The 22,228-nt window shown below is 36.4% G+C and overlaps 3 protein-coding genes and 1 long non-coding RNA gene across 6 annotated transcripts; 1 reads left to right on the top strand and 3 right to left on the bottom strand.

Annotated features, from left to right (window-relative positions):
- Positions 1-40: 40 nt before the first annotated feature.
- On the bottom strand, positions 41-2,996 carry LOC141903578 (baculoviral IAP repeat-containing protein 5-like). The gene is made up of 4 exons (XM_074791761.1): positions 2,790-2,996; positions 1,673-1,782; positions 1,284-1,395; positions 41-764 (listed from the first exon to the last, which is right to left on the bottom strand). Exons 1-4 carry the CDS (start codon positions 2,904-2,906, stop codon positions 684-686), a joined length of 420 nt encoding a protein of 139 aa, XP_074647862.1. The 5' UTR covers positions 2,907-2,996; the 3' UTR covers positions 41-683.
- Positions 2,997-3,070: 74 nt separating this feature from the next.
- LOC141903577 (leucine-rich melanocyte differentiation-associated protein-like) lies at positions 3,071-8,667 on the top strand. The gene is made up of 7 exons (XM_074791760.1): positions 3,071-3,298; positions 6,165-6,265; positions 6,465-6,596; positions 6,912-7,046; positions 7,253-7,382; positions 7,505-7,583; positions 7,909-8,667. The coding sequence occupies exons 1-7, from the start codon at positions 3,188-3,190 to the stop codon at positions 7,986-7,988; spliced, it is 768 nt and encodes a 255-aa protein (XP_074647861.1). The 5' UTR covers positions 3,071-3,187; the 3' UTR covers positions 7,989-8,667.
- A 557-nt stretch (positions 8,668-9,224) lies between these two features.
- Positions 9,225-15,004, bottom strand: LOC141903687 (uncharacterized). Of its 3 annotated transcripts, none has more exons than XM_074791919.1 (11): positions 14,917-15,004; positions 14,438-14,675; positions 14,208-14,291; positions 13,946-14,034; positions 13,466-13,648; positions 13,034-13,171; positions 12,873-12,928; positions 12,359-12,495; positions 11,844-11,968; positions 10,895-11,066; positions 9,678-9,833 (listed from the first exon to the last, which is right to left on the bottom strand). In XM_074791919.1, exons 2-11 carry the CDS (start codon positions 14,673-14,675, stop codon positions 9,820-9,822), a joined length of 1,236 nt encoding a protein of 411 aa, XP_074648020.1. In that variant the 5' UTR covers positions 14,917-15,004; the 3' UTR covers positions 9,678-9,819. The 3 variants fall into 3 exon arrangements, with proteins under 3 accessions (XP_074648019.1, XP_074648020.1, XP_074648018.1); XM_074791917.1 differs by lacking the exon at positions 9,678-9,833 and adding an exon at positions 10,384-10,801; XM_074791918.1 differs by lacking the exon at positions 10,895-11,066 and having other exon boundaries at positions 9,225-9,833.
- Positions 15,005-16,169: 1,165 nt separating this feature from the next.
- On the bottom strand, positions 16,170-21,761 carry LOC141903775 (uncharacterized). The gene is made up of 8 exons (XR_012619097.1): positions 21,517-21,761; positions 20,854-20,992; positions 20,611-20,768; positions 20,366-20,523; positions 20,143-20,280; positions 19,922-20,059; positions 19,647-19,836; positions 16,170-19,347 (listed from the first exon to the last, which is right to left on the bottom strand). It is a non-coding gene; the product is annotated as an uncharacterized LOC141903775 (long non-coding RNA).
- Positions 21,762-22,228: the final 467 nt, after the last annotated feature.

Raw genomic sequence — 22,228 nt, 5'->3', positions numbered from 1 at the left:
GTTTGTAGAGAAAAAATGTAATATTATGTTTCCTGTTAAAAATAAATTATATCTATTGATTTTAATACGCCGCTCTTGAATTTGGTTAATTGCTACCTAACGTGGCATTTCCGGATCTGATCTCATTATTCAAACAACTGCCGGGCTGGTTCCATATTTGTGACTGGATATGACGAACTATCGGTTATAGCCAACAGATTTTCTGGTCTCATTAAGTTTGTTGTAACGAGGTTCTGCTGCTAGGGTGGCCTAAGACTGGTCTTGAATCTAAGCCATGACTACGGAACAAGCCCTGGAATTTTGACCTGTACACGCCACTATAGAGGTGCCATTTTGCAGCCATGTGCCCTGTCCACCTGACTACACCATATTGGTTGGCTAACACAATACTAAGTGACTTACATGAGAGACTTGAGATTTGTAATTATTTTCTGATTTTATTCAGTTCTGTCAAGTCATCAGCACTGATTGACAAAATATAACAAAATAACGTCACGTACACAGGGAATATGGATATAAATGCAGATTTTTCATGAATCTGATGAATTTTATTGCACAGAACTGACCGGAAGCTGGTTCCATGCAGCAGGCAGGTTCCTGCTCAAGTTATGTTTACAGTTTTCTTTACGTTGTTTAAGTCAGCGAGCGAGGTTCCAATAAACACAGATCTCCGGATTTATTCTCTACAATAACGATATCATTTGTTCTCTGGTCTCCTTCGCGTATTCCTCAAGTTCTTTTACTTTCTCCTTCATAACTTTCATCTGAAACGCAAGAATGATTCATAGTTACATTGTTTATAAATCGGTAGTGTCCATGTTGGTAAACTGTTCGAACCGGTGGTTTTGGAGGCAAATTTTCATCTTTTCTAAACTCAGTTTCTAATTCGATAACCATCTAATAGGGTGACAAAAGATCCTGGGGCCAGTTGCACAGTCGTGACATAAGTCCAAAAGTGGTCTTAAATCTTAAGACTGGTCCCGTTAAGATTGTTTTTAGATTGGCTATAGAACTAAGTTGGTCTTAGACTGGTCTTAAGTCTAAGCTGTGACTGTGCAACCGGCCCCTGGTATCAACTGTACCGATATAGAAGTACTCTTAAATTTCTAATAGCCTATTTCTCAAGATTGAAGGAGTTTCGAGCATTTTGTTGCAATTAAAAGTTTCAAGCGGCAGTTTTCAAGAGGGATCCTGAATAATAAATGCGCCTCGTTGAAAGCATTCGAGGTACAATACAGAGTCATAAGTTTTGATTGTTTGTAATTTCTGAATCGTCAACCTACGATCATATTCTGTCTTCGAGCCGACTCTAATTTAATCACTTCCGCCAACGTATGCTTCTTCTTTCCGAACTGGACAAACAAACAACCAGCCGAATGTGACAAATGCTCTTTCCTGAAATAGAAAAAAATATTCATAATCATTCACAAAATTCTTAGGAAGACCTAAGCTTAAACTTCAGTCCCTCTGATAGTCAGTAACCTGTCTGTGGTTTAGTTTCACGATCGGATATTTTCACAAACCACAAGTTGGTATAATATCATCCGATTATAAAAAGCTTACCACCAACGATTAGGCCCCTAGGTAACTAACTATCCCTCTGACATCAAATGTCGGTCACAGGGAGAAGGGTAAATAAGCTTTAATTCAAATCGAAAGGTAGAATTTTTACCAAGGGTCATCAGTAGGTTCCCAACCATCGAGTTCTTTTAAACAGATGTAACATTTGGCGAGGTCTGGCTCTTCATTCGACGGACAGTGTACAAAACCTGCTTCAGCCATCTAGAAATAGAAACAGAAACCACAGTCCACAGGAGGTTATATAGGCCCTAGACCGAGAGCGGGCTGAGCCACCAACAATTCAACAACTCACTTTTTCTGAAGAAAATAATATAAACGAGTATCAATAACTAAGGACAAAATAACTTAAGTTTGGTTGGTAGACATGGAAAAATATATTGTTAAACTTTCAAAACATGGAGTCTCTTTTTCTTATTCCCTTTCAATGCAGACTTTTAGGCCATCCTTCTATACAGCTTAGAATGGATTAAAAAACAATGTTTCAACCACAGGCACTTGAATATGGGCTTTGATAATGGATAAATATTTGATAATTTACCAGCGATACGTTAATCCTACTTTAATAGATCCGCCATGTTTTATAATAAATTTACCCATGATGCAACGCGCGCCGGTCGTTTAGCTATATTATACAGAAAGGCTGGAAATGATCCTATCTCCGTAATGCTTAAATCTACCCGCAGTTATCGGGACAGATGATGTCACAGCAATCCCGAAGAGGCATCGCGAATTTTCAAAAATCAATTTTGTTGCCATTTAAAATCTTTAATGGAGCTAAAACACTGTCAATGTTTCCAAAAAAATCATCTACAATTGAAATTATGGGCGCTCCTATATTTCAGGATTAAAATTGACACTAAGGATGTACTTCGGCAATCATCGGCAGTGTTCGGCGGTCCCGATAATTGCGGGTAGATTTAAGCATTACGGAGATAGGATCGTTTCCAGCATTTCTGTATAGTATAGCTAAACGACCGGCGCGCGTTGCATCATGGGTAAATTTATTATAAAACATGGCGGATCTATTAAAGTAGGATTAACGTATCGCTGGTAAATTATCAAATATTTATCCATTATCAAAGCCCATATTCAAGTGCCTGTGGTTTCAACTGCCAATGTTTCAAGCTAAGCCACCTGGATGATTCTGAAAAGTGTTCTCAGTCTCAACAACGACTTGTTGAACGAGTCAAGCAAGTTGAACTACTCACTTTTTCTGGAGTGCACAGACAGTCACTGGCAAAAGGCCAATCATTAAACGTTTCAAGTCGACTTTCTAAACTGTGCAGTCCCAGTTTAATACCATTAGCGTCAGCTCTCATGCCCATTTTAACCAATTAACAGAAAAAGACGAGAACAATTTTCGCACGAGCCGCTTCGCTTCTTGTTTATTACTTCCTGGTTCACAATAGCGGGTGGCTCCGAGAATTGATTCGGTGAATGTTAATACTCGATTCTCAAGGTTGTTCTGCTTCAGCTGTCAAACAGAAGTCATGTGACATTCCAATATGGTGGATGGACTGTAAATTAAACATTAAGAATTTAGATATATTTTCAGCTTATTTCATCGAGTAGCGGAGTTATCAAGTCTTTGAAAAGGTCATTAGAAATGGAAATTGCTCCAGTTGAAAGAAGTCCACATGATGACAGTACGACAAATGAAGTTGATAACGATGACGATGTCGATGTGAACGTTGTGTTTGCAGCTGAAGAGAACCGGGTAGGCCTAGAGGGTTTTCAAGTGAAAATTTTCCAAACACTATACAAACAATTGAAAAGGCCTAGATGAAAGAAGGGTTTAATATAAGATCATAGCAATTTACAGAACTAAAATCGGTGAAGCCGTTCAAAAGTTATGAAGGAATTTGTCGGCTGAAAACCACACTTCTCAGCCATAGAGTCTTCATTAGGAAATGAACTAAAGGTCACAAGGTCAAATGGTGACCAAATGATCAATTTCTTAGTTAAGAAATAATTGAAAGTAGAAAAGAAACTTGTATATCTTTGGGATTTGTCATCCGATTTCAATCAAACTTTGGGAAAATACAGAATAATACTTTTCTTATTGATTATAAATCTTAAACTAATTATTAATTAAGCCAATTAAGGGTAATTAGCTTAATTAATTGGCTCATTGCCAGTTCCAGGTATTCATCAGCTAAAAACAAAGGATAAATGTTTACTTATTTGTGTTAGGACTTCACAGGGATAAATATATCCGACTATAATTTACCACAGACATCGCAACACATAAAAGTTGGTTGCCATGGTAACCACAATAGCAACAATTGATATTTGGGATTCAAATGGTTGTCGGCGCTCGGAAAGTATTTCAAACCCAAAAAAGCATCATGATTGGTATCAGACTGATCGTATTTACCCCAGCTTCCTCTATTTAATCAGGATTCATGCGTTCAGTTGATTGGTAAGAAAATATTAGTGATCCAGTAAGAATTCTTGAATTTCAAATTTAGGCCAAGTCACGTTAGGCCTATTGGATCCTCGTTGCTAAAAAAGATCCAGAAAGAACCTTTATGGTATGTAAAGTACTTGAAGAAGGATCTATCAATTGAAACTTTTATCTTTTGCAGGTCACTCTAAGAACTATGATGTTAAATAAGCCAACCCCTCTTAAAAGAATCATTATGCAAAATGTAGGCCAAGTCCTAAAAGCTTTAACTCTCACTGAGATGGAGTTATTTAAACTGCAACCATCTTATCTAAATAAGCTTCAATATAGATAAGTTAATGGAATTGTGGATTGAGAATTTCATATGAGCAATAAAATACAGCAATTATAAATTTTGTGGCGGCCCAAGTCCAAGGAAGATGATAATTGACTACGAGTAGGAGTCAGCTTTGGCCGTTTCAATTGTAGCTTGCAAAACATAAATAAATGATTTTTTGATAAATATATATTGTATTTTCATTTCAATTTAGGTTTCATATGGACATTTTTATTGGGGAGAGGCTGGGGGTTCATCTAGCTGCTTTTTCAGTGTGATTGATGAGGTAGGCCTAAGGCCTTCAGAATGACACACGGGATTTCTTGAGCTTTATCGGCGACATCTTCCCCAAAGTTGCTCAATATAAAGTAATTATCATAAATTTCATTGATTCTGTGAGAAAATGACTTAAAACAACTTAAAACTAGCGTAAACAGCTGATTTACACATGTAAACAAACGCTAACGCGAACCCGGAAGTGAATGAAAATGCCCGGATGTAGCAATTTTTTCGATACTTCCCAAATTTAACCCAAAAGTCGAGAGCGATGGCTTAACGAATCTAACTAAAACCTTTTGCAATATACACTAAAACTACTATATTTTTCCACCTGGGGGAGAACTAATTTCTAAATTTCAAAATTTGATGAAATATATTGCGTTAAAATCTTTTAAGTGTCGCAAAATCGGTCAAATTGCCGGTACAAACAAGTACGGCATACCTGGATGTCAATCAAGAAGTTTTGAAAACACCTGTGAAGGTTTCGTGATCCCCAGTCCCGCCCCTTTTCTGCAGTATCGCCTAGAAGATGGGCATCTCAAAACTGCATTTTTCGAAATCCGCGGTGAAGAGTACACGCGCACCTGTCAATCAACAATCTAAAGTTGGCTGGAGTCCAACAGCTTGTAACTCACGAACTACGCCGCGCATTAACATGGAATTTTCAACACAGTACAAGATGCTTATTATCTTTCCTCATAAATTTAGTTCAAGTAAATCGGATGACAATTATAAGATTTATCAAGTTCATAACTTTTGAAGTGGGAAAAAACGGCACTATGGCCGGTTTTGGTCACGTGATCTGAAAACCCTACGAGGTCAGCAGGGACCTGCTGACTGACTGTGTGCATATGAGTGACAACAGCAGGAGAAATGTCAAACACATATTTAAAGATGTGAAAATTGTCTTAGACCTGTATGAGTGGAAGCCTTGACTGTGAAAATGACTCCTGTAGCTTATTCCACACAATTAACAAAATCCTGACATTTCCGACTGACCACTTAGTTTTTCTTTGGAAGTGGATATTTTGCCAGCGCATCATTATTTTAGTGAAAGCCATTTTGCTGACATCTATATATGATAAGATATACAAATGTAAATAGCAATAGAATTATTAGGTTTAGGATTAGGGTTAAGAGGATCCAGATGGTTATGAGGATTAGTCTAAAAAGGGTTCGTTTTACTGCTAGGGATAGGGTTAGGTTGAGTGCTCTATGTAGTTAAAACATTAGAGAATTGGGCAATCCTTAGTGGTTTAGAGTTAAATCAATATGCTTTGAATACTGCCCTATCCGCTCTCATTTTTTAATGTTAACGGGAATAATGCCGTACTATTGTGGCAAAGTATCACTTGCCATTTTCTCCTCTCCATCTTCAGAGATTTATTCATCTCTAAACATGAGAAGGAATAATCTTCACGAAATATCAGGATAACAGATTTTAGTTGTTGAATCATTATATCATGGGATTTCTTTAATTTTAGTCCAATTGATTTCATCCCTGCTAGTTCTCTGAGAAAATCTTGCAAAGGAAAGACTGCTTTATAATTGCATTCTCACTATGTTTATTTATTTTTGTAGCTTTCTTGTATCGGGGCAGATGTCGATCAACTGTCTGAAGATATCATCTCTAAATACAGCGAGCTCGTTAGATGTCTAGATTTGAGTTTTAATCAGTTCAGGTAAAATTGTTAGAGTTCATGATAGCTAAATAAGCTTATTCTTCAAAGCAACTGACACCGAAAGATGGGGAAAAAAGCTTTCAATAGCTACCTTTGCCCTATCTTATGGAATGCTCGTCTTGAGAATGTTCGTGCTAGACCAAATGATTCCGTTATCATTATCATGATTTGTCACTTTGAAAATGATCTATATTTCTAGCTCACTGGACGATGTAAGGCCATTCACACATTTAGAAGAACTTGTACTTGACAATAATAAGATAAACAACAACACAGAAATTCCACCATTAGAAAATCTACACACGCTCATGCTGAATAAAAATCAAATATCCTTTTACAAAACGACCATTCTTGATCTTTTTTAACAAATATCTAGATTCATTGCATATTCAAAAAGAGATGGTGACATTTTACAAACCATTCTGAAAACGATGCAGCCTGTGTTGTAGTGATGATATAGAAACTTCTCATTCAGAGAAGGAAAATGAGTTCCTTTAGTTAATGATTTATTATCGACATTTAGACTACATGTATATCCTAGTGATCATCTCCAGGAATACTTGATTTAACTACAAAATTATGTTTTATGGATTGATTGTGGGATTTTCTGTATGACAGCATTTCATCTTTGACGATCGTAAATATCAGATCTAGACGTCCTGATCGACAAAATAAGAACGAGTTTACCGTCGCTGACGTACATCAGTCTGCTGGGAAATCTGGCCTGTCCTAATCAGCTGTCGAACATCGAGAAAGATGATGATGATTACCAGAAATACAGGTATAAAACATTCAATTTTAGAAGGTCTTCTTTTCACATAGTGTGAATAGTAGATTTATCCTTTGGGTTAACCCATGTCAAATATTTCGAGTTATGACTTTCGAGTTATTTTGTTCATTTGATCATTGACTTTCATTCTGATAGATTTTCAAATAAACCACATAAGCAAGTTCATCAACTAAACTATACTGTACGGTATATTTCAGGCTTTATTTGTTACACAATTTACCGAATTTGAAGTTCATCGATGCATCGCCAGTTACTGATTTTGAACGGTCTGAAGCGGAGCGAGTTGGCGAGTTTTTGAAAACTGTGAAAGCTCGTGATGACGATATGGTAATGATATATAGAAATCTAGATCCATTTATAAAACACTCAATCTCTTCTTTTCACGGTCTAGACATCAACTCGAAGGGTTGTCTATAGAGGGTGCTTCATTTTAGAAATTCATTTTGTAGATGACTTATTGCGAACCGGAAAGACCATCGCCATACACTCCTTTACCTGAAAATACAGCACAACCAAATGGTCCAGTCGGTAAGTGTTACAGAGTTCTTGTAGATCAACAAATATCAGGGAATTTCAATTATTTCTTGCAGGAAAAATCAGGGAAATTTGGCTCTTCTTGTCTTGAGAGTCAGGGGAAAAGTCGGGGAATTTGAATTTTTGTTGAATTTTATCATCAGTATTGTGTGTTTACTGTGACTGATATAAGTCATTCTTTGAAATGGCTCCCACTGTGGCCCCCGAATTCCTTAGCATTGATTTGTTTCTCATTCTAAGAAAATTCTGAATGAGTTTTCAAGTCTAGTTAATTTCTTTTAAGGACTTACGTATTTTAGCGGTTTCTGGTTATTTTCAGGCTCTTACGGCGTGTCGAAATATGTGTATTACGGTCGTCATTCCGAAGGAAATCGATTCATACGAAATACTGACCTGTAGTGAACGATTTATCACAGATCAGTTTGTGAGTTTGAGAAACAACACGCTCATAAACTCATTTGTCAACGATTGACTCTGTCCGACTACCGGTATATAGCATCTGATTTGTAGAGTGAGATTGATGTTAAGAAATGAGGAAAAATATCAAACTTCGTTTGCAGAGAATTCCGATGTGCTTTTATGGAGTGTTCTTCTGTTTTACCTTGAGAAGCACATGCTGCATATATGTGCGCGTATCATTTGTGATACTGTTCATTTTGACCTATTGGTTTGGAATCAGTCTGTCAATTTCAACTACAAACCTTCTTGCTTCTCGGCATCATGAGAGAAACTGTTTCTCACAATACTCAAATTAAAGAATATTCGTACTTTCTTATAATTCTTATTTGAAAAATCTAGGTTCTAAGAGTGAAGAAAAGTTGAAGGTACCCGATGAAAAATGTGAAAATTCCACTTAACATCAGTCTCGCCACTGGATTTATGAAACAGTTTACCTCGATAAATATATATATCTATGATGAACTGGAATCAATCAGTTGTATTTATATTGTTGATTTACTAAACAAATTTCCTGTTTTCATAACATAAATAGTAATGAATTGTGTTTATAGAATGGTGATTTTTACACATGTACGGATGTGATTTTGTCCTTAATAATACTCGTTTATATATAACTATTTTCTTGAGATAATAAAATTAGTCAACTGTAGTCCTTTTTTTGATTATTGCTGCTGTTGGTTGTTAAGCATATCCTCGTAGAGATGCTGGATTCAAAAGTAGACATCACAAAGACTAAGCCAGGTCAGAGACGGATTCAGGAATTTAGATTATACAGTAACATAGTATATGAAGAGCAACCTCTGTAGGTGGGCAGCCTTTCAGGAGGTCTGTTGGGATCCTCGGTTACTGAAGATCCTAAGTTATCTTGGCTAAAAATATGGGTCCAGCTAAATTTGCCCTTGGGCCTGTTAGACTATCAGTTGAGAAATCTACCTGAGAAAAATCTTGCACAAGTCCTCATTGTCTCACTCGCCAGGGCTTGTTGCCTTTTACCGAAGCCCACACCAACATGAAGCAACCAAGACCAGAAAATGTACGGGTTCCCCCAAGAGGGGTTGTTTACGAACCATGGCTGTGTACAAGACTATGGAAACTGTTGGTACGTGTAAAAGCTAAATTTCCAAGGATGATGTAAAACACCATAAACATCATATATAAAGATAAAATCACTTCTTATTTTCTCAATATTTAACAATAAAAACCTTAATACCATCATTGATAATAAAATCATTTCAACACTTTTTCAAAACGTACAGTAACATGCTGTATAATATAATTATAAATGTAAATATAATCGAAATGCATAATCAACAATAATTGAATAGATATATCTCTATACAGTTTCACACAGTCATGGCTTCGATTTAAGATCAATCTTAGCTCATTGTAGTCAATCTAACAATTGAAGACCACAAGTCAAAATGTTGATTTTCTTAAAATAGATTTTTCTATAATTTTATCTGGGGCTGGGGTGTTCCGTTTTCTATTAAGCAGCGTATCTTAATAGAACAAACCGGAATCATCATTGAATCAATTGATTTTGACTTTCCATTGTAACATCAGCTGAGAAAGAAATACTGATCCGAATTCCTATGAATTAATTGCCTCGTTAGTGCAGTGCTTCAAAGCGTATTCGTCCAGAACGAATTTCATTTTTCTAGTCGCCTTTTCAACTGAGACGGAATCTAAATTTTGATGGGTGACAAAACGGACCAGTTTCTCGGAGAATGCCAATAGCTGCACGACTATTTCTTCGCCTAATTCTGCTCTTTCAGCTTCCGTCACCTGAAAAAGCAGGAAATGTCATGTAATCCTGGGTAGACACACTACAGTAGAGACCTGATCTACTGCCCCCTCGGGGGAAAATTCGAAGGCAACAGTTCAAAGAAATGACTAATGCATTTTTCAGATAAAGCAAGGCGTCATAGACTATAGCAGAGTCAGTAACCAGGACTCAAAAATACTGATCACTTATCCGAGTTCTACTGACTACAATTATACCAAAATACACTATCTATCTTTGTTGAATATATGAATTCCTACATTAAGATACACATCCTTGCTTGCCAGGGTTTGAATGCCTCACACCAAGCCCTGGTCGCAAACCCTCAGGTCTATTACACCGCTGAAGATTTCAGACAACGATTCTGATTGACTTTATACAGAAATTGGAGGCCGCTAAGCCAAAGTAATCTTGGGCAATGTAACGATTTAACAGACCAATGAAGGGTCCGCAGTCAGGGGTTGTGTTGGTGTGAGCCTCAGCGGGATCCAATCAAATCCTGGCAAGCGAGTATGTAAGATATATCAAACAACATAAGCATTAAAATTTAAACATTAATAAGGTAAGGAAATGCAGGGAATATAATTATGAAAACCAGTTCTCAGTGTTATAGACAGTTTCTACCTACATCTATTGCCATTCTGTTAGTGAAGCAAGACGGGTGCAAGTCAGCTATCAAAAACAATCACTGTGAATTTTCTAGTGAAGTTAGAAGTGACTGATGTTCATTCATGTACTAATGTTAGACATGACCGAAACAGAGCAAAGAAGTTCTCAATCGTTGCCATTTTATTGTTGTTCATAAAAATGATGAAAAGCATCAACAAAAAAACACCTGTTGCAAACAAGAGATGTTACTATTACCGATACTTATGGTTCCCTCAGAGACATGAATTCAAAATTCTTCCCAAGTTTTTCCCTTGTGTTTCGTGGTTTTCCAGGTCAGTGGCCACACTGTACCGGGTATGTCCTGTGAGAACCATGATTACCATTACAATACTCATAGGAATCCCAGGTTCTAAATACAGACACAACGAAGCCACCTTTTTCTATCAAACTGTACCTCGATGTAGAACGTCAGCAAAAACATATGGTAATTTCTCAAGCAACATCGCAAAATAATCAGGATTAATATCGCGATGTAAAACAAGACGAATAACGCGAGGTGAGAAACGCGTTGGTCGCATTTTGACTACAGCCGGCGGCGTCTGCTGTTTCAGCTCGTCGTTACTGACCTGAAAGAGTTTGGTTCATGTTGCCGCTTTCGATTGACTCAGGGGCGGATCTAGGAAAATTGGAAGGCCGGGGTCCAGAAGACAAGAAAAGGTATTTTTTCCAGATAAAGCAGTCATGTCATTTGCTACTAACATCAACAACCTTTGGAGGTAGATTTTTTTTTACAGAACTGCATCCGAAAATATGCAATTTCCAAAAGAATGAACATCAAATTTGCAGGTTTTAACAATATTTGAATTGAGAAAAACGGCAACCTCAATGGAAAAGCAGGAGTCCGGACCCCCGAGACCACTCCCTAAATCTGCCCCTGTGACTGACTCCTGACCAATACCCATTTCATTTGTAATCATCTTCACTATGTAACATGAAAAGCATCAATCAAAACTGTGGAGGCATGAACGAATTTGATTCATATGAAATAACATTAACTTTTCATTTTGAGTAAAAGTCCAAAATCTTTCCTCGATGTAGCCCTTATGATTTTGTGATACTTTCCTTCCTTTCCATATCTTATGTAATACCGTTATTATGTCAAATAATGTAATGTTAGATAAATTTCTATTCTATTCTATTGCTTGAGTTAATGATTATTCGACTACCGGTATATCTACCAGTAGTCATCAGGAATACTCATAACGTTATACATGATATACTATAGAATTCAAATGCTTATAGTAAACTTGTACTGAATTGTGTGTGTATTACAGCTATGCCAGTTGAAATGCGAAACAGTTACTCAAAAACAAAACAAGACAATCATCGATATGCGAACGAACCTGAGCGAATCTTTCACATAAATCTTCCGCTGAAATATCGTCAGTTTCCATATTGATCATCACGATGTTCGTTTCGATTCCGTTCAAATCAACGCTGACGATTCCTTTACCGTGGTGATTCAACGCTGAATATACACAACAAGATTATACCATTTATACCACAAAATGTCTACCACATTTATAGCGAATAATACTTAAAGTTTCTTTTACCAAATTTCTAACTTAGAACTTAAAAAGCATTTTCTGTTTAGAAAGAGATTTTTAAGGAGTCTTAGGGACCCTGGAAATTTAACTCCACAGTTTACCCAGGACCCAGTTCCACAGTTGTGAGTTAGAGTTAACTCTGAGTTAAAGTTAGTTCATTTTCAATGTTTTAACCCAGGGTCAAATCTTAACTTAGAACTGTGGAACTGGACCCAGAACTGAACTTATTTCAACTATACATAGTTCAACTTGACCGAGAACCGCCAAATCGAGTCATGATTTTCGAAACTTTAAAATCTAAAACAACGAACCTTCGGCTAATTGGCGAGCGTGATGATGATCGGTTTTCAATTTAGATTGAGCCTCGTCGAGTGCGACGTGAGCAGCAGCCGCAAGAACTCCCGCCTGTCTCATACCGCCTCCTAAACACTTCCTCAATCGGTTCGCTCTAAAAACATTTACAAAATATTTCATGATTTAAGCCAATCATGAAGTTGAGGAGTTGATACAGTAGACTCCTCTTAACTCGAATGCTTTCAAATTATTGTCAAATTAATTCTATGACTCTGAAATACAAATGTCCGAACTATTGCAACAGAATGTGAATTGAATTTCATCGTCAAAACTCGAACAGAAATCACTGCAGCCAAATCAATTCGAGTTAGTAGTTAGGAGTCTAATTTAATTAGAAATTTGTTGAAATTTGTTGATAAGCTAAAACCTGGAACAATGAAAGCTCGAAAAACTTCATGAAGAGAAAATGATTTTGGCTCACTATGTATTCAATTATCATGAAATGTGCGTTGGTGTTCATGCTGGACTTACCCTTGAATGAAATCAGCAGATCCCGACAATATTGATCCAATCGGGGCGCCAAGTCCCTAAAACAATAATTAACCAGTACAGTATATTTCTACGCTGCAACCAAAATCCGAGTCAAATTTCACTGGATATTTATTGGACTCTTCAATAAATGTATAGCTTACTTTTGAAAAGCACATCGTAACGGTATCAGTAAACCGGGTTATATCCGAAACAGGAATATCCAGAGCAACGGCTGCATTCATCAGTCGAGCTCCGTCCATGTGCATATTTATCTCGTTCTTCTTCGCTATTTGATACAACTGAAATATTACGTGAAATATGAGCGAATAACTGTATAGAGCAATTAAAAAATACACAACAACTTCATTAACAATATTTCAGGCTTTGTAGCAGTCAGACTGATGCCAAATTCAGCACTTTCTAAAGTCAACAGTTACTCAATCCAAAGATGAGTTCCTGGCATTTTTGGATAGAAATGTAAACTGAAGGGAATGCCGACTCTGTGACGTTACCGCTTATGTGGGCTACGCACAATAGTATTACTGGTTCCCCACTGAATTATAGAAACCAATCTCAGAATAAAGTCCACTTACGTGTTTAAGGAAGTCTATAGGCATTATACGCCCACCACAGACGTTGTGCGTATTCTCCACGCAGATCATACGAGTAACCGGCTGATGTACATCATCGGATATCCGGATTTTATATTCCAATTCCGTCAAATCGAAAGTCCCATCTTTCAAATTGGACACCGTACGCGGATGCACGCCTGCTATCTATGAAATATAATTTCAAACATTCGGGGCCAGTTGCTCAAAGTTGTTTAAAGTCAGATGAATGCTGCAGTAACGATGAAGTTTCCCAAAAAATTGACCTTTTCAATGCATCTACACCGCAGTGCAGTGTAAAACATTGGTGATTGACTTTGATTGTACATCGCATCGCGGTGTATCGATGTTATTAGTAATTAGTTTCTATCTCTATTAAAAGATAGCAGCACCTGTGAAACAAATTCCGAATAATTGTCTCTTCGCTTTAATCGAATCTACAAAGTAAATAGGTAGAAAACTAACCTGAGCCATGCCGCCTTGTTCATAGAGGAAAATATGAGACTTATCACCGAGTAAACATTCTAAACCACGGCCATCACAGTAAACCATCACTGAAAAATCACATTGAAAAATCTATTGAATGCATCACTAGAAATATAGTAAACCTATCTTTACGAACGCCTTCCATCTTGGGGTAGGGGGGAAATGTTTGCTGTGGAAAGGTATTTGTTATGGGAGGTTTTATAACTGAATTGTAGGCATTTTAAAGAATTTGAATACGTACGCGCGATGAGGTTACCCATAGTTCCCGTCGGAATAAATAAAGCAGCTTCCTTGCCGAATAATTTGGCACATCTGTCCTGCAGAGCTGAAATATCATTCAATCATTTAATATCTAAAGATTTTAATCGATTTTACTTGTCGTTATAACGTACCTACAGATGATACATCAAAACGACACCTGGAGGTGAGATGACACCTGGATGCATTTTCAAAAGATGTTATATAACTTACAGTTGACAGTTGGATCTTCCCCGAAAACATCATCGCCGACCGTCGCGTTTTGCATCGCGAGCCTCATAGCTGCGTTCGGTTGAGTAACCGTATCACTACGCAGATCAATAACCACATTCTCACCGGCGCCGCTATTAACCGAAGCGCCCCCTCCTCCGTGATAGCTGCTGCGGCAAGTGTATCGAACTAGAACGGGCTGCGTGCGAACAACAAACTGCAAACTTCTGATGAGTGTCATCTGAAACGATGATGATGACAACGATGAATATAGATTTCTCAAATTTTCTTCTGTTCTGTTGAATTGATTGGCATAGCCACCACCACCACCAGGCCCCACCACACACAGGGCACAGCTTCTGTTTTCTGTTTTATTAGTTGTTCGTTTGTGAGGGTCCGGTCCGTGACAGCCTCGATGACAATAATGACTTTAAGGATAATGAAATATATTTACAAAGAAAAAATGCGGACAAATTACTGACCTTTCCAATATCAACCAACGACCTTTGAGCGACCAGACACCGTTCAGCTGTTGGGCCTCAACTCTCACTCTGCGATTTTGTTACATCGTATGCTAAATAATTTTCTTTTCTAGATTCAATAAACTTTAATTTGATTGACAGTAACAACTTCCGCATACTTAGGTTCGAATCCCGATTAACAATTCTGCATATCTCGCTTCGGGCCGGTATGTCACAATTGAGGATGGATGACACCAGTATCCTTTTCATTTTATGTATAGGGATATTGATGTCATCCATCCTCCGTCAAATTGTGACAAGCTCCTGTGGAATTAATGTTATCTTGCCCTAGCTAACCCCGAAGAGTATTTGCGCACGGTGCGATGGTTCTTCAAACTTTTGAAACTTTTCCCGTTGAATTACAGACTCCCCTCTCCATCTCCTCTCCCCTATTGAATTCATCAGAATGCTTCACTTATTTTATATCATATCACATTATTTACCATCAAAGAAGGCCTCAGACAGCCACATTAATCAATCTACCGGTACTGTGCCATGAAAGCTACGTTGATTCACTGGATAACTCCTCCCTTTACGTCATTCAAAGATTCAAATCTTGAAGAAAATACCAGCGAAATTGCTTAATTACTCAAAGAGGAGGGCCTGAAACATAATTTTGACTGCAGAAATGAATATATTATGCATTGACAAAAAGGAGAATCCAAACCGGATAACTGACAGAGAAAATAGGAGAATTCCAGTTTCAATCGTTGGAGCTCCTCACTGCTCCACGGGTTCAAAGATACTGCCTTGTCTGACATTGATTGGGCTTTTGTACTGCCTGTGGGCCTTTAAAGGTTTTCCAGGAAACTGCATCTGATTCAACTGCCAGGGTTTATAAATGATTCACGGACCGGCCGTGAAAAGCAGTGAATTTAATAGAAGGGCAGTGAAATGGTGGTGTTATTAAAACTATGCACTACTAAAACTAAGACCTATGCACTGAGAGGTGTAAGAACTATGCACGACTAAAACGAAGTCCGATGGGCTATTGCACTCATTAGAAATCATCACTGGGTGTGCCATCTATCTGTGTATTCAACCACCTCTGCTAATTAGTGTAAGCAATACCAGATATAAACAAATGCATGTGAAACGTAAATTGGTCGGTTTTCTCTGGTGCATATAGTCTTTTTATTTAGTAGTGCTTCGTTTTAGTATCACTTGTTTCTTAACTCAACGAATGACAAATTTCAAAATCATATTTATTCTCATACAACAATTATACAAAATGCCAGGATTGCTCGAGGAATTATAACGTAAGCTCCTCAAACACGTGGACTTTCAAAAAACAACTAGTCCAACCACCAAGGCTATAAACTATAAATGAGTGTTTATACGCCCCTTCGTCCAAACATAGACTCTAAAACAAAAAAGTCTATGGCCCAACCATGGACTCAATTGTACATGGCCCCCGCACTAAAACCAGAGATAAACCTGGCCAAATACTCTGGAAAGCGTAGGATTAATCAATCTGATTTACATGCTTTGCATCATTTTATTTTCACATATCAAATTATTAACTTTTAGCTTATTTTCTCAAATTCTAATAGCAATTTTATTTCTATTACTATAATGAAGTTGTACTAACTTTAAAATCACAAAAGTTACATGTAAGGTAGGCCTATTTATAAGTCTTTATGTATGATACATTTCCACTACAGCTGATTCATACAATTTGCATCAATGGGAAAATAACAAAAATACACAAAGAGTTGTAAACTTTGATCCATAAAACACCGAAAAAAGGACTAGTCAGAAAGTCTAAGATTATGAATTTGACAATTCATGAGGTCAATATAACCGACACTTTGTTATATTTCATGAAATATGAATCTATCATCGTCAACTTTTCAAATGACATCGAGATTGAGGACATCTTATCAATTATCAAGAAAAAACATTAAACCTACAGATTCACTCGCTCTGGAAAGCGTAAGGTTAACTAATTAATCTTAATTATTACTAGAAAACTAAAAACATTGCCAAATTTTCCTCGTCTTTAAGAGATTTCTCTCAAACATTATATTATCAACTACTTTTTCACAAATTTTACATTTGAAACAAAGCAGGGTCTGATTTAAGCACTAGTCCAATTGCCCGGGACAAGTATATTTTCATTAGGGCATGAAGGTTATCATAATCACTCATCCACCGGGCTTGTGTAATTCTATGTCTCAAAGCTTTTAAAACTTCTTAATTGTTTTATTCAACTTGATAGTAGATATAAATACAACTCTATATAAAGATCAGAAATTCTTCTTGTCCAGATATTACAGGCCCCACACAGACGTGGTTAAACTGATAATCAAAACAAAGCTAGGACAATGATTCTATGCTCTCGCTATTTTCGACAGGGCCTTGATTAGATCAGTATTTTATGAACCACTGAAAAGCACCAAAGTGAAATTTTTGCAATAAAACTTAACAACTGAAAAGTTTTAACATGAATGATGAAAATGTACATCGTTTTATTCACACAACAATAATATCTTAACCGAGGAATCGTCATGCAAGTTCCTAATTTACAAACACGCGAACTGTGTTACAATAACAATCTCCAACATAAAAGCATTAAAACTAAGAGATGAGAAACTCAGATTCACTTTGGAACTCTTAGTATCAATTAATCATTACTTTCACTAGAAAACTAGAATTTTGCCAACTTTGCCTTGTCTTAAAGATTTCCAAACACCTTGACATTACATACTAAGTATTCTGACGTTTTTCCTGGCAGCTTCAACATAATTATACAATCGGTAACTAATCAATAACATCAATAACTTAAGTTTATAGCTGTTTTAAATTCTTTCTAAAAATTAAAATGTATGTACCAGATTTTAGATAGTAAGTCTACCCATGTATAACAATAAACAGTCACAGCAGTGATTGAACGCGGCTAGTTGAAAGGACGGGTCGATCTTTCATCACAGTTATTCAAAGCATTCTATCATATCAGTTATTTTTTTAAATGTTTTCGATTTAGTTAAGGTTTATAATGGTTATTTGTTTTGTTTATTACAATAACTGAGTTGATAGAATGCTTTGAATAACAACAGAAAAGATCTCGGCTTTTCGCTATACTTAGGGAAGGTTGTTCGATAAATGAAGAACCTTGTTGATAAATATTTGAAAAAATGCCTTTTCATGTAAATAGAATATTAATTTGTTGTTTGTTTGTATTGTTGTTTATTCTATTTATTATCTATTGGTTTTTTTTATTTTTTAGAATTAATCTATGTACTTGCAGTTTGTAGTTATGTATTATTTATACTCCTCTATTTACAACTGCAGGCATTTTTTCACTGTAAAGTTCTGGGCCCATTTTAAGAAAGCGCTACTGATTCACTGCCACTCCTTAATAATCATTATACACCCGATTTGAAGCTAAGAGATTATTCAGGAGAGCCATCTCGTGATATGGATTTACCCATTACAATAAAAGAAGTTCAAACAGCTATTAACAATGTTAAAACGTTAAAAATTAGTCTCAAATGTAAATAATGGTCTCCTTTCAGATAAAGCTTTAGTTTTCAAATACGTAGATATGATCATCAAACAGATTGATGGAGGCTTAAATCGAAATCTATGATTTGTTTCAAATTTTTCAAATTGATTACCTTCGAATTTGTACATCTACAATTCAGCAAATAGTTAATATTTGTACATCAACCCTGGTCTAACGTTATGTTCTATGATTCCTAACTATGTGATATCTACACGGACAAATAGCCACAGTTGACTATGTTTAACTATGGTAAGTTGGATGATTAAACTCACAATTCATGTTGAAACTATATCTCAGTTTAGGAGTTAACTCAACAAGACCTACGAGTGAAAACTAGGCACTCAACACGACCATTTACCCCTAGTGACTAACTTAACTTGACTTATCTATCGACCAAGGATCGCAGACCAAAATCGTGCATTAATGGAGCTTAGCTTTTATTAGACTCTCACATTGCATAAACATTATCAAATAGTTTCCTCGAAAACACTATATTATCCATCAGACTGGTTTGAAAAAGGTGATAAGCAAAAAAATCAATACTTTACTACAGAAGTCGGCTATTGTCTTCGCCGCTCCTGGATTTCAGTGTTTATAACATGCACTATTATCTATGCTGCTCCTAATAAGATACACTATTGTCTTTGCTGCTTTTAAAACAGTGTTTATCCTGAATCAGTGCTTATGAGATTCACTATTGTCTCTGCGGTTTTATAGAAATCAACCACCGATTGTAGAAGAATCCATCATTGAGTGATTAATCCGTTGCTGGATCCTCAACTTTTCATCTGGGCTTCTGCAGTTTTCATTAGCAAATGGGTCGATCAGTTTTCTTCTACTTGTGAGTGTTTTCTACAGGCCAATTTTTCCGAGATGTAGTATGGCTGAAACAAAGTGAAGTAAGCAAAACATTTCAGATAGATTTATCCTAATTTACGTGTCATTTTAAATTACAAGCCACCCTGTTTTTCACAAAGTAAAATTCATTGACGTCAATTGCTGATTTAAACCCCAATAATTAATTGCAGTAGTAGGACTAGTTCATCACTGTTTAAGACTAGTGAAGATAAAAGTTCAGCAATGTTGACTGGTAAATAGACTTTGATGATAGCCACTTATTAAATGATATTCATATGAGGACTGAAATTTCTATATACAGGTGATTTCATGTATATCAACTTACCTTTAAAGATTGCTGGGTTCAGTTCTGGTCTTTTCTGTGCACCGTTCCAGTTTGTAGATTTTGGATTGGTTGATGCAATTGGTTGATGCATTTGATTCAACCTTGGATTGTTCAGTGGGCTGAGCTTATCTGTAGATATTTGATGAGTCATTGATTTAAAGCTGGGCAGTTTCATATAGATAGGATTTAGCTGAAATGAGCAAACAAAGATATGCTGTAATGACAAAATATTTCATTTAGAATTTATCAAAATAATTCCACGTATATCAAGTTACCTTTTATGCTTGGGTCGTTATCGGCGATTATCTTATTAGTTTGTTAGTTAGTTGGCCTCATCTGTGCACTGTTCCAGTTGGTCGATTTGGACAAGTAGTTGATCTCGAGCTGGGTTTTTTCTTATAGTTGAAATTCAGCTGCAATGATTAAAAGAAGATATCCTGTAATGACAAAATATTTCATTTAGAATTTCAAAATAATTCCATGTATATCAAGTTACCTTTTATGATTGCTTGGTTATCGGCAATTATCCTTTTAGTTTGTTAGTCAGTTGGCCTCATCTATTCGCTGTTCCAGTTGGTCGATTTTGGACGAGTAGTTGATCTCAAACTGGGTTTTTCTCATAGTTGAAATTTAGCTGCAATGATTAAAAGAAGATATCCTGTAATGAAAAAATATTTCATTTAGAATTTATCGAAATAATTTCATGTATATCAAGTTACCTGCAATGATTGCTTGGTTCGTTATCGGCGTGGATCATCTTAAGTTTGTTTGTTGATAAGTTGGATTCTTGTTGGCCTCATCTGTGCGCTGTTCCAGTTGGTCGATTTTGGACGAGTAGTTGATCTCAAACTGGGTTTTTCTCATAGTTGAAATTTAGCTGCAATGATTAAAAGAAGATATATCCCGTAATGACAAAATTTTTCATTTAGAATTTATCGAAATAATTTCATGTATATCAAGTTACCTTTAATGATTGCTTGGTTCGTAATCGGCGTGGATCATCTTAAGTTTGTTTGTTGATAAGTTGGATTCTTGTTGGCCTCATCTGTGCGCTGTTACAGTTGGTCGATTTTGGACGAGTAGTTGATCTCAAACTGGGTTTTTCTCATAGTTGAAATTTAGCTGCAATGATTAAAAGAAGATATCCTGTAATCACAAAATATTTCATTTAGAATTTATCGAAATAATTCCACGTATATCAAGTTACCTTATATGATTGCTTGGTTATCGCCGATTATCCTATCAGTTAGTTTGTTAGTTGGCCTCATCTGTGCACTGTTCCAGTTGGTTGATTTTGGACGAGTAGTCGATCTCAAGCTGGGTTTTTTCTTATAGTTGAAATTTAGCTGCAATGATTAAAAGAAGATATCCTGTAATGACAAAATATTTCATTTAGAATTTATCATAATAATTTCCATAAATAATATACCTAGAATAGCCTACTCGGTTATATTCGTAACACCGAACAAATTATAAGCGAACATACGATTCCTAGAAGAGTTTCCATCCGAATGAACTTTTATATATTTCAATTCCAAGTATGCAAATTCACATGTATGAAAACGTGCCATTACTTAGTGCTAAAAAGCAGGGTTTTTACGTGTTTTTCAAGAATAAGTCCCCTAAAAATAACTTGATCACTATGAAATTTTTGTGGGCTCGAGAATTCATTATAAGCCAAACCATGACACCAAAAATCAACACTATTGGTTCAACAGCCAATGTTTATGCCTTGTTGACACACCGGTACTCTATTCATTTTCAATGAAAACTGCTTCTCCAGGCCATTTGCATAGGCAAACCTACAGTTCGCCTAAAATCAACTTACATTTCAAGTTTGCTGGGTTCAGTTTATCAAATATCAAATTACCTTTTATGATGGCTGGGTTCATTACCGGAGGATCTCCTTAGTTGGTTGGTTGAGTTTCATCCAAATTGGCCCCTTCTGTGCACTGTTCTGATGAGCTCTCGTTTGACTTTTTGAGTTGGTGTCCCTTACGATCGTGACACACCTGCCAGGAGCGAAACAGGCAGGAATCGAAGTACAGATATAGTTGTGTGATCGTCGGTCGATTTTACATCATTTTTTTCGACAATTTTACAATATTTGGTCTTTTTTAGTAGTCCGAAAGTTTACAAGGTTAATAATTTTGTCTAATTTATACATTTCTTTGGTCTTTTTTTTCATGTAGTCCGAAAGTTTACAAGGTTGAAGATAATTTTGTCTAATATTTTTTTCGAAATCAAAGTACAGATATAGTTGCGTGATCGTCAGTCGATTTTACATCATTTTTTTCGGAATCGAAGTACTTCTTTGTCTTCTTGGGTTTCGTCGAAGCTGAAATTGAGTAAAAGAAAAACATTTTGTAGTCACACATTTCTACATCATTAATCCTAATTTATTTGTGAATCAACTTAACTTTCAAGATTGCGGAGTTCACTATTCTTTTTTCGGCATCTTCTGTAGTCGCTTTCTACCATCTTCTTCTTCAACTTCTTGGGAGTCCTGAAATGAAAAAAAGAGAAGAGCGATGAAAACCTGGTACGGAACAAAACAATGTTCGAAAGCTTTTCAGCTCTCC

The sequence above is a fragment of the Tubulanus polymorphus genome, chromosome 4, assembly GCF_964204645.1.
Source record: "Tubulanus polymorphus chromosome 4, tnTubPoly1.2, whole genome shotgun sequence".
Classification (NCBI taxonomy): Eukaryota; Metazoa; Nemertea; class Palaeonemertea; order Tubulaniformes; family Tubulanidae; genus Tubulanus; species Tubulanus polymorphus.
This window is presented reverse-complemented; position numbering and strand designations above follow the sequence as displayed.